At 37.8% G+C, this 12,859-nt stretch overlaps 2 protein-coding genes across 2 annotated transcripts in view; one reads left to right on the plus strand and one right to left on the minus strand.

Annotated features, from left to right (window-relative positions):
• Window positions 1-3,738, minus strand: part of LOC109821906 (phosphoinositide phospholipase C 6-like) — a gene marked incomplete at its 5' end in the record, with an annotated part of 4,305 nt that extends 567 nt beyond the window's left edge. The window contains 8 exons of the mRNA XM_020388063.1: window positions 292-378; window positions 471-623; window positions 1,024-1,141; window positions 1,328-1,551; window positions 1,631-1,870; window positions 1,959-2,094; window positions 2,637-2,833; window positions 3,550-3,738. Coding sequence (XP_020243652.1) covers window positions 292-378; window positions 471-623; window positions 1,024-1,141; window positions 1,328-1,551; window positions 1,631-1,870; window positions 1,959-2,094; window positions 2,637-2,833; window positions 3,550-3,738 — 1,344 coding nt within the window. The remainder of the gene's footprint in view (window positions 1-291; window positions 379-470; window positions 624-1,023; window positions 1,142-1,327; window positions 1,552-1,630; window positions 1,871-1,958; window positions 2,095-2,636; window positions 2,834-3,549) is intronic.
• On the plus strand, window positions 4,959-10,734 carry LOC109821908. Its single transcript, XM_020388064.1, has 4 exons — window positions 4,959-5,154; window positions 8,759-8,835; window positions 9,038-9,186; window positions 10,267-10,734. Exons 1-4 carry the CDS (start codon window positions 4,959-4,961, stop codon window positions 10,469-10,471), a joined length of 627 nt encoding a protein of 208 aa, XP_020243653.1. The 3' UTR covers window positions 10,472-10,734.

Here is a 12,859-nt window from a genome sequence, read left to right on the forward strand (position 1 = left end):
GAGGAATCGATATAAAAGGACAACAAAACAAGCAGTCTCACAGACGTGTTGAGTTTGCACGACTTGCGAAATCAATGCGCTATAACTACGATGTATCAAATGACATTGATAGTAGGTCTATGACTCCGAGCATAATGCACCGCATTTGACAAACAAACATTCTAGCGCCAAAGATTTCTTAGGACAAAGTCCTAGTAACAAGAAGATGAAGACTTGTGCATTTAAAAAGTTACAACTATATACAAACGTCTCATGAATCAAAAAACGAAGAAACAGATACGGGGTCCTTACTCTTGCATAGAAGTCTGGAGGAGAAAATGAATCAAAGTGAGTCTTACTAAAGTCCATGCGCCATCCATCTCCCATGTAGACTTTAACCTATTTAAAGACCAGAAGTCGAACAAAATATTAAACGGTAAAACGAGAATGTGGAAAATGTTTAAACTCATAGCGATAATAATGGTTTATACCTTTAGGGTTTTCTCCACTGGTAAATCTGCTTTGGGATCAAACACGGTACCATAGGGACCGAGATTCAACAAAAAATCGGGTTTTTTGATATAACCACTGCCTCCATTGGCCCTAAAAAATCCTTGCATCAACCATAATGCTCTTCCATGTCCCTTCAAATTAATGGGAAAGACGTTAGGCCTTGGAAGGAAAAAAGAATATAAATGTTTTACATGGAAACATGAAAATTAATCTATATTCTAGTTTTAACTGCAAAATGATATCAGGATCTCTAGATATAACCTTATAGTTTATTACCCATATGCTTTCTGAGCTCCTTCATAGATTCATCGATACAAAACCGAGGTATGAACTAGGCGTAACTAAATGAGAATTCTATAAACAGGTCAACAAGTGGGTAGGACCTGCGACTGCTATTCCTTGTTTGCTAAAAAGAACACTGAAACATTTCCATTAACATGATTGTTTATGAAGATAACAGTTGAACATTGTAATGAAGATGCAATTGAACATTTTACAGCGACATTATCAATTTGTATGCTAGAAGCTAACCTGCATATTAAATGCAACCATCTGAGCACCGTGCATCCATCCAATCAACGGATCGTAGTTAGAGGAGTCAAAACGTGTACCCTTTGGGTATATCCTGAGCATATTCTTCTGAGTAAACCTAAAGATTCATGTTGAGGAGATTAAAAAAAAGACAGTAACCATGTTAAGTTGCATATAGTGGTTATTTGTATGATCTCTTCTGGGAGATATCCTTTAAAATGTCATGCCTGTGATTTTCACATCGAAGACCTATTCAAACTATGACATCTCTAAAATACAAATGATTCTGAAGAAACTAATATACCTTACTAAATCGTCAGCGTTATCTTTTGCTGCCTTCACAAGCTGTTGTTCACTTAAACTAAGACGCCTTGCTTTACCGGGATCCACTCTTAGTGAATGTCTCAAATTACCTTTTGGCTTCCCAGCTCTAATTGTGATAAGATGTTTGTACTCAAGAGGTGCATTCGGCTTCAAACCATCATCATCCTCATTATCAACGTCCTCCTCATCCTGTACGGATTCATTCTGTTCACAATCCGCAAAACTTTAGAAGCTGTGTGATGCTAAAATGTGATAACTGTGGGAATATAATTTAACCACGTACCTTAGTTGATTCAAGTATAGATTTAAGGTCGGTAACCTCCTTTCCCCACCTATCATCATTTTCCTTTTCCCTTTGAGATGCACCTCTCTTTAATTTGGAGCATTTATGAGAATTAAGATACTCTTTTGGTGGCTTGGTCGAAAGAATGATCCTATTCTTAAGAGATTCTGGACTGGGGAATTCTTCGAAAGAATCTGACTGAGGATAGTAAAGTATGTCTCCGAAAGTTTGAGAAACCATCTAAAGGGAAAAAAATTAACCTGTTAGTGATGAGTAAAGAACACATAGAAAAGGTACCAAGTAATTCTTATATTGAAAATGGTTTCACCTCAGCAACTTTTGCCTGAAGATCTGGAGTGAGGTGATCCTCGAGAGTTATCACCACAGGATATGAAGATGCACAGAATGCATACTCTTTAATGGTTTTTAGACATTTGATAAGCGTTACAGGAGCAGTAAGCGTCCTTGTAATGAAGAACAAATGTTTAGTGATAGAAGAATATAACAACAGCAAATTGGATACAAAAGATAACACAGCTTTATATTATCAACAGAATTAAAGTAGCACTAATAACAAACAGAAGCACAGGAACAAAAGAAAGATATAAAAAGGAACAACACGAACAAAGCTTTTAGCAGGAGATGTTAGCTACATATATCCATTTCCTCTGTAAGCTCTAGTCATAAAACCTCACAATACTACTTCAAGCTTCTTGGATACATAGACTGGATAAGACAAGAAAGAAAAAAAGAAAAAAGAAATCTCTATGCAACAGTTATCTATCAGTTATAATCACCATTTTTATCTTGAACTTTATCTTGATAAAGTGGAAAAATGAATTTTATCTTGAATCCAGGCAGAAGATTTTTATTTTATCTGATAAGTAATCTACTAATCGTTGAAGGTTGTTCCTTAAGCATGCAAAGGGAGGAAGAGGTTTTCCGTTCATTTGTTCTTTATACTCTTCATATCTCACAAAAAGTAATTTAGGGAATTTAATGATACCTCCCATGAAGAATATCAATATCATTTTTCTTAGAATTAGGCCACATATCCAGCTCAATAACTCGAACTCCTCTCTCCAACGCCTCTTTGATAGGGACGTCGCTGCAGTCGCTGCTCAGCTGATTGCCTGTCAAGTATGAATTATGGCCTGTATATATGTAATAATGTGACAATGGAGCAGTCATCTCTTGGTAAACCTGAAGAAAGCATTACCTTAACTGAGAATGACACAACTAGATTTCCACAGTAAATGTAAAACTGCTTAAATAAGTCATATTTCCAAAAGACGGGCAGATACTGATACAAGTGACAATTTACTCACCAGGATATTAGTACATTCTAGTTTTTAGGGTATACATAATTGATATGGTAATCTTCCAAAGGCCAACAAAAAGATGAAATATCTATGTTCGTAAATGTGCACGAAAAGCATCTCCAACATTAATAGATAATAATCAATCGAACAAATCAAATCAATGATCGACTTAATACCACATTATCATGATAAGATGGTATCAACACAGGGGGTAAAGAGTCAAAAGTCTGGTAAGTTGCTTTATGACACTTTTCTATATAAAAGACGACGACAACAACAACAAAGCTTTTGTCTCTACCTTTTATAGCCAACATTTTATAGCCTAAAGGAATTGGACCGATTCCGGCCCAGTTTTTTGCCAAACCAAAAATATCATCATTAAGTAGACCCTTAATTATCTCTACTTCTTATAGTACCAAAATATGACATGATCATTCTCAGACAACTTGGGTGTTTGTTTTGAAATCCAAACTTAAATAATAATACAAATTCCCTATGTGGGACAAAGCAAAGTCAAAATTCATTTCCCAACAGAGCAAAATAATAATAATAATAATAATAGTAATAATAAAATAAAAAATAACAAGGGGTTCAAACCTTTGATCCAATGGGAGGGTTGAGATCCTCAGAGAAGAGAAAATGGTGAAAATGGTCGAGGCCGAGGAGAGGCCTCGACGCCTTGCCGACGGTGCTACCAGTGTTCGAGGCGGCGGATGTGCTCGACGGCGTCGGCGGCTGTTGACGGAGCAGTCGCCCTGCTCCTCGCGAGAAACCGCCGGAGCTCGTCGGTGGTCATGTGGGCCCGCCGCCGCCGCCGGCGTAGGCCCTCGAAGGCCGCCTTGATGTCGGCGGGGGCTTCGACCTCCGTCCATCGGAATTTCTTCTTGAAGATGAGCCCGTATTTGTAACTCCCCATTAAATAAAAAAGGGGATTTTTTTTTATTTCGATTGATTGATTAAATTCTTTTCTTTTTCTTTTTTTCCCCCTTTTCTCTTCCCTCGTTTTTAGGATTTGGATGCCTGTTATTAGATTTTAGAGGAAAAAATTAGACAGAAAAAAGATTAATAAATAGAATAATTAGGAAAACACAACAGCCTCGTTTGGTAAGCGAGAATGGGGTGGAATGAAATAGTCATTCTCACTTCACATTCCTTCCTACCAAACACATCCTCTTTTTGAAGTTGGAATGCTCATTCTCACTTCTCATCAATTCCCACTTTATGTGGGAATGAACATTCTCAATAAAATGATAAGGAATGAGCATTCTCACATAAATGAAAATCAATAAAATATATAATTTTAAAATACGTCTATTCCCACTTTATTTTATAAATTACACCCAAACGTGAGAATGTGAATGACTATTTCATTCTCATATTAATTCCATTCCGTTCATTTTTCAATTCCATTCTCATTTGAGTCCATTCCCGCGTACCAAACGAGGCATAAGGGGCTGTTTGGGTGCCTTTAGGAAACTCGCCTCGTTTGGTACGCGGGAATGAGGAGGAATGGAATGTAATTCCCACTTCTCATTCCCTCATATCAAACACACCTATATTTTAGATGTTGGGATGAACATTCCCTAGGAATGATCATTCCCACTATTTGTGGGAATGAGCATTCCAAATGAGAAGATAAGGAATGGTCATTCCCATTCAAGTGAGAATCAAAAACTAGTTAGGTATTTTTCAATTATATCCATATTAATAATAAAAATCAATCTAATGACTACGATTAGGGAATCCATATTAATAATAAAAATCACATTTTCTCTCTCCCTGCACCGAAATAAAAAGCCTCTCATTTTACTTCATCGCCTTTGGTAGCTTTGGCGATATTGACGAAGAGCGAAACTGTGATCTCCTATCGGTCTCTCGCAAGCGCGATCAGGTGCGATTAGTTTCCAAAATTATTTAATCTTTCTAGTGCTTATTGATTTTATATCTACGTGAATCAATTTTTTTCCTGAAAATTTTCCTGAATTGTTCTCATATTGTTCGAGATAATGCGGGATAGCGAGTCATTCGAGATAATGCGGGAATCTTCTGCATATGTAGGAAGTGAACTTTTTAGGTCGAGCCAGTTAATTAAGGATGGGTTAGATGAAGTGGCTTTGACTGAGAAGAGAAAGAGGTTTACTGAATACGTAATGAATATGAATTTACCTATGGATCAATGTTTGACAGCAATAGGGGCGATTGGTACTAACCGGTATTTTTCAATTATATCCATATTAATAATAAAGAATGTTTGGGTGAGGCGCTATGCAAGTGGGCAATTTTAGATTGACAATTTAGGCTAGTATATCATTTTGCTATTTCGAAACTTATTATTTTAGTTGGTATTGTTTTATGGATTTTTGCTATTATGAATTGAGTGATTTTGATACTTTATCAAATAAGTTAATTTATATATCTAGAACTGTGGATTGTGGATATCATTCCTTTTTTTTGGACCTATGAAAGATACGATAATCTTTTTTTTATTTTTCTTTAATTTTTAAGAATAAGAAATAGCGAGTATTGTTTAAAAAATATAAACGAAACATACACCTGATGGATAACACGAGCATTAGTATAACACATACCTAGATTAATATAACATATGCGTATATAAAATTATTTAGTTATTATCATTAATGTTTATTTTTTATCTTATTAAAAATCTATGTTGTTGTAAGGGCATTATTAGAAAATGAGATTCCATTCTCACTTGTGTACTAGTGATACCAAACATGGGAATGGGAATGAGATTTCCATTCCAGCTTCATTCTACGAACGCACCCAAACAAGATAATGAGAATGACCATTCCATTCACACATGCAATCCATTCCATTCCTTCTTTCATTCCATTCCCAAATCTGTCCATTCCCGCGTACCAAACGAGGGTATTTATGACACAAAATAGAAAGTGGTTATCCATCTCACCACTTTCCATTCGAGTGTTTACATTGTTTGGTTAGTAATTTTTGTGAATCCTGAAATAATAGTATTACATTGTTTGGATAGTATAATGTAAACTAGAGTATTTATGACACAAAATGGAAAGTGATTATCCACCTCACCACTTTTTACAAGGTTTTGATTTTTTTTTTATTAATTTTTTGGACACATTTATGACATTGTGTTAGCTTTCTAACAAAATCACTCCTAATTTTGGTGATTTTACTTTCGGTGACACCTTATCAAAAGGTGTAAGTTTTTCATGTAAAAGAAAATTTAAACAAACAATGTAAAGTGATGAAAGCTGACATTGGGACTTACTTTTTTTCACTTTCCATCATTTTACATGGTAAAAACATACAAACAAACAGCCCTAAGGGGCTGTTTGGTTATTGTCAGTAAAGTTGTATATTTATGACATAACTTGGAAAGTTGTTGTCCACCTCATCAAATTTACTTTTATACCTTTCTTTATTTGTTTTTTATTCCATTGGAATCATAAATTGCTTGTTTGGTTTGCAAATGTAATTTTAATTGTTTGTTTGGAAAGTGTCTCTACTCAAATGATCATATTTGTTGGAATTATTTTTTATTATTTTTTTCTGACTTCAATGTCAGCTTTCTCCTAAAATCATATCTTTTTTTATGAAATCACTTTACAAGACACATCAGTATATGAAATCACTTTACATTATATTCACAACTACAAACAAACAATTGAAAGTGATGAAAGCTAACATTGGGACCCACTTTTTTACACTTTTCATCCTTTTACATGGTAAAAACATACAACCAAACATCCACTAAGGGGCTGTTTGGTTGTTGTTGGTAAAATTTTGTATTTATGACACAAGTAGGAAAGTTGTTGTCCACCTCATCAATTTCACTTTTATACTTTTCTTTATTTGTTTTTTGATTCCATTGGAATCATAAATTGCTTGTCTGGTTTGCAAATATAACTTTAATTGTTTGTTTGGAAAATGTAAAAAATGCCCCTACTCAAATGATCATATTGGTTGGAATTATTTTTTATTATTTTTTCCTGACTTTAATGTCAGTTTTCTCCTAAAATCGTGTCTTTTTTTATGAAATCACTTTACAAGCCACATCAGCATATGAAATCATTTTACATTATTTTTACAACTACAAACAAACAATTAAAAGTGATGAAAGCTTGAAATAAGATGTTGCTACTCATTTTCAACATGAATAAATAAAAATGATGACTTTTGAGACATGAAAGTTCGTGATTACCGCAATTCTTATTTATATAGCAGTCATTTTCCATCTTCATTATATTAGCTGTTTTTCAATATGAGGCTTTTGATTCTTAGGCTATTTGAAATAGATTCTTAAATCATTGAATTTGGTCAATTCTTAAGTTATTTTAAATTAACCCCTCAATATCATTGAAATAGCTGTTTGGTCCCTATCAAATTAATCCCTCAAATTACTTCTTACATTCTTGATGGAAGGGACAAATTAGAATAACTTATTAGAAGTAAGGACCTAACAGCCATTTTAATGAGTCAGAAGACTAATTCAAAAACTTAAAAATTGAGGGAGCTAATGGTAACTTTATTGTATGGAGAAACTAATTTCAGGGATATGCAGGATTAAAAAAATAATAGAAAATAAAAGAATGCCTCATATTATGGACTAGTCTATACTTAAAGGAGAAGCCAAAAAATCACTGTTCATGCAACAGTAAATTCTATAATAAACACTGTATCATAAACAGTAAATCAAATCTGATTCTCTGCACCTGAAGTTACTGTTTATGCTACAGTGATTTACTGTATCATAAACAGTAGATGAAATATGCTTCAAGAATAAGTTCAATACAGATATGATCTGGACCAACAATAAAATCAGAAAAAGTGGTACACAAATATCTGCAAGCGAACTGAGCTAAATCGTGAGCGCAAATATTGCCCGATCTTCTAACATGGTTGACTGAGGAGGAGTTGAACTCTTTTAGGAGAGACCAACATAGAGCCATGATATCAGATATGTCCTGAGGATGACTGATAGCACCATGCAACATGAGCACTAAAGAGAGGCAATCAGATTCTAAAGTAATGTCCTTCCAAGTCTTGGAGTGAGCAAACCGAAGACCCAAAAGAATAGCTCGTGCTTCAGGGCCTGCTTGGATAATGGAAGTATTGGAAGTAAGAAGTAGGTTATAGAAGTAACTTTTAAAACTATGAAGTAGGAAATAGTAAAAATATATTTTTTTTATCCGTTTCATATATTTTTAGAAATAATAAAAATAAAAATTCTTTATTTTTATTTACTTTTTTTTTGTTTAGATAACATTTTAAAATATTATTAGGAAGTAATTACCGCATCAAATCTGGGACTAGTTAACCCACCCCCCGCGGGAAAGTGATGAATCAGCGTATTTTAACCACTTTTTAATGTTAATATTATAATTACGGGAAAGCGAGTCAAGTGTGCTGGGGACGTACGATCTAACCTGATGCCACGCCAGCTAGAGTAACCAGATAAGCCCGCGGGTCATCATACCCCCCCAACCCCACGCCCCCAAAACTAAGACGGCTGGAACCGCGATAAGCTCAAACTCAATTCTCGTCCCACCATCCTCATCTCACTCCCCAACGCCGGACCCAGCCGCGCCTCCTCAGGCACACCCTACTCGTCGCCATGGCCGGAGCTCCTCCCCAAACCCTGATAACCCTAAACCCCACCACCAACCAACCTCCACCGGCCAACGCAAGCGCAATCTCCCAGGCACTCCAGGCAAAATAATGACCCGACCCTAACCCTAACCCCAAAAACCTAACCCTAGAAACCAGCCCTGACCCCTGATTCTCCGATTCTTTTTTTTTCTGTGCGCAGATCCGACGCGGAGGTGCATCGCGCTCTCGCCGGCGACGCCTCCTCTCGGCGACGACGTGTCGCTTGCGACGTCTGCGGCAAGAGTTCCGGCGCGGACCAGAACCTGCAGATCCACCGGCGGGGGCACAACATACACGTGGAAGCACGCCGCCCGGCCGAGGGAGGAGGCGGGCGGCCGCGCGCGAGAAGAGGGTGTACGTCTGGCCCCGCGGAGGGCTGCGTTATCATGATCCGGCGCGGCTCTGGGGGACCTGACGGGGATCAAGAAGCCAACTGCAGGAAGCACGGGGAGGAGAGGAGGTGGGATGCAGAGCGAAGGTGCCTGAGAAGTACGCGGTTGAGGACGGACTGGAGGGCCCACGTCAGGTCTGCCGGCAGCCGAGGAGGAGGGATTTCGAGTGCTGCGGGTGCGGGACCCTGTTCGAAAGGTGCTCGATCGAATTGCTTGAGCTTGTAATTGATCGCATTCCCGCCCTCTTAAGCTATATTATAGCATTATCTGTATTTTTGTTGATTTGGAGCTGGCGTTGGATGTCAGCAGCTAGCGTTAGGGTTTGAGCAGGGTTTTTGGCTAGGGTTAGGAGTAGGAGTAGGGATGGGTTAGGCTTATTATGGTCATGACAACAATTACTCCCCCAAAGTTTTGTTGTTATAACCCTAATCCGTACTAAACATTTTTCTTCTTCTTATATATAGCCTTTAACCATAACTCTAATCCTTGCTGTAACCCTAGCGCTAATCCTACTTAAGAACTAAAAGGAACTTCAATTCGATGAAAAGCAAACAAGAGGAGTTAGTCAGCTCTGTGATTAAAATAAGCAATCTCAGGGTCACCTGTGTAGATTCGCAAATTTCAGGGTCGCCTGTGTAGATTACAGCACTTTAGAGTACCGGAATGTAATTAGTCCTAATTGTTAGTAGTTAGTTGCACATTGAACCCCTTAGAATAGAGTCAAAAAAAAATTGGCTCGGGGGTTTTATTCGTCGGAATTAAACTATAGGGGTAATAAATTCAGAAAAACATGACACAACAGGGCGTCTATGTTTAATTAATTCTATCTTTTATATGTCTTTCATAGTCCTTTGCTTTCTCCTATTTTAGGGGTAGTTTAGACCTATTGTCAAACCATTATCGTAACTAACGAAATTTTTAGGTAATCCATGATATTTCTGCAGTGTTGAATATTCAGGTTTATGTGATAAAAAAGTTGATGACAGCATTATGCAGAACTCAAAGAAGTCCATGGTATTTTTGTGAAATTTATGAGTACAAATCTGTTATTTATACCTGCAGTAGCATTTATCGCCCCACAATTTGTTAATTGGCATTTATCATTTCTAAACTCAAATGCTTTTAGAAGGATAAATTCCTGATGTTGTAACCTCCTTCACGCATTAAAGGATGATAAGTGTTACTGAAAGTGTAAGCGCAAAAGATCACATGTTATTTATCCTTGTTTGGGCTCGGAATGCGTAGTTGTGATTTGGGATCTGCTGTGAATCTGCAGGAAGGAAAGCTATGCGATACACAGAGAGACATGCGAGGCAACAGTGGGTGAGGAAGAGAGCGATGGTGGGTATGGTTCAGGGAGGAATGTGATGGGTGGAGTTAATTTTGGGATCAGAGCGAATGCGGTGAACACTGAGTTGTTGTTTCCGAGCTTATGGGGAAGGGTATCGTCAGCCACCGGGGATAAAAATGCAGAAGAATGAGCTTAGAGCCAAAGCAGCATTAATCATCTTGTGCAACAGATGTTGTGAAGCTAGTGCATCAGTCGCTTTTAATGTGGGGAGGTGTGCGCGCTCAAGAATTTTTACTTTACTCTTCATTACCTCATAGATTTCATATTTGAAATGTCTGCTTTAAGGCTTTTTTACACATGTGAAATGCTCGTGCACGTTGTATATCACCGTTATGGAATTGAAACTGATATCTGCACTAGATATATATATGAGACCAAGTTTCTATTCACTTATATACCTGCAATGCATCTGCTATCATCATAAAATACCAGTGCAGCTTCCAGATTTTAGTCTGTACAGTTGTATACATAACCCAAAAATTTCGATAGGCAAGAGAAAAGTACAATGTAATTTACATCTCTATATGATTCTGTACAGTCCCCCATTAATGCGAGCCTATTTACTAAGTGACAGAGCATATCTTTAACATTTAATAGAGAGAAGCAAACAGTTTACTTCTTCTTCAAAGTAGCAGGTAAAGCTGAGGCCTTGCATATCGGACATACTTTCTTGATCGACCACCATTCCTTGATGCAGCCGGAATGGAAATCGTGCCTGCAGGCAAGTCTCCCTACACTCTCCTCTTTATACGCTTCCTGCAGTATCAATTCATAAACAGTACCATTAGGGATTTCAAACTAACATAAGTTTTTAGCATGGGTTAATTGTGGGTAGCCCCCTGAACTCTCGCCAAGTTGAACTCACTACCCCTGCAGTTCTATTGTTGCAGGTAGACCCTGTACTGAATATTTTTTGACCCATTTCAGAGAGGGGGGGAGGGGGGGGTCTCTGCAACAATAGGGTCTCTCTGCAACAATAATTTTTTTTAGGGAGTCGATCTGCGAAAATAAAGATACAAGAGTAGTAAGTTCGATTGATAGTACAGGATGGTCTATCCGCAATTAACCCTTTTAGCATTCTCATTTCAAGTCGAAAGAACAATAGCAATCGAAAGTAGAACAATGAGCCCTAAACCAAGGAGAGGCCTACCAAGCATATTACACAAAATTTCTCTTCTTCCTCTTCTTGAACTTGATTTGGTGAACGGTATTTCGCCTCCACTATTTACCTAGAGATATCAGCTCCAGACAAACCTGTGCTTACGTTCCCAATCCTCTCTTCCAAAGCAAGCAGTTCCTGCACCAACCAAGCAACTAGTTATATTAACAACTGATGCCAAATTATTTGGTGAGAAAAACTCAGAAATTAACTCAAAACAGGCAGGGAGGGAGAAGAATATTAACCTCATAGCTCACGCTATCAACGTCTGCTCTCATGTTATGGTGTTGATTGAACAAATTCCTTGAATCATTGAAAGCCCTTCCCTGCGAAATAAGCGTGTATTAGTGTTGATTTCCCAACAGCACATTAAACTTTATGATTCCTTTTAACATTTATCCACCAAATGATATAACCCTCCAAATAGCAAGCCATCATCATTCAAAAGATTCAGAAATTGAAAAGTGCATCCTATAACAAGGCATCGTCATCCAAGCGACGAGCATTTTTATGAAGCATGTTTCAGCTTCAAAAGGTCATGATAATCACCCTAGCTTCCTTAGGTATTTATGCCACTTAGCAAGAAAAATGGAACATCCTAATCACAAGAGCAATCACTTCATGCAGGCATGGTCACAGGTGAGAAAAGTACGCAATTAAAGGCGGACGAGATAAAACAAATGCCAGCTACCTGTTAGTGTCTGCATAGATCTTACTCAAGTGATAAGTTAGAGATGGAGATGAGGCTACCAAAGTTTTGATGAACCAGTACAATACAATGAGAGGGCCAAATATAAAGGTACAAGATAAGTATATTTCGAGAGCATCCAAGCAGAAATATGAGAGCCTCAAACTAACTTCAAAAATAACATGATACGCAGCTGTAATATGAAGATGTACTTAAAGGGCGTCGAAGCAATAAATAGAGAGCTTCAAATAAACTTCTGATATTGCGCTGATACATCAATACAACGAAAAAGGATCTTACATGAGATACCCATCCGGTCTGGCCATTGTCTGCGTATGAGGTTGGTCAGGATCTGTCATGGAGACCCCTTGACCTTCCATTGCCTCGAGTACCTGGGAAGAGCAACAGCTTCAGTTCGTGCTCCCCTTCCATCAGCTAAAGGGGCTACAAACCCCAAGGGTTGATGGGTTGATGCAGTCCTGTAAGGATTTGTTCTGTGTTCATAGCTACTGTGATCAACATTCACCATTTGTGAGGGAGTACCATTAGTAGTTGGCAATTGATTATTGGATACTCTTTAACTTGAAGAGGATTGTGGTGGTATCCCCTATCAATTTCCGTACCACCATAGTTACAATAGCTGCCTGCCCCTGTAATTTGGCGGCGTCGGG

The sequence above is a fragment of the Asparagus officinalis genome, chromosome 8, assembly GCF_001876935.1.
Source record: "Asparagus officinalis chromosome 8, Aspof.V1, whole genome shotgun sequence".
NCBI classification, from domain to species: Eukaryota; Viridiplantae; Streptophyta; class Magnoliopsida; order Asparagales; family Asparagaceae; genus Asparagus; species Asparagus officinalis.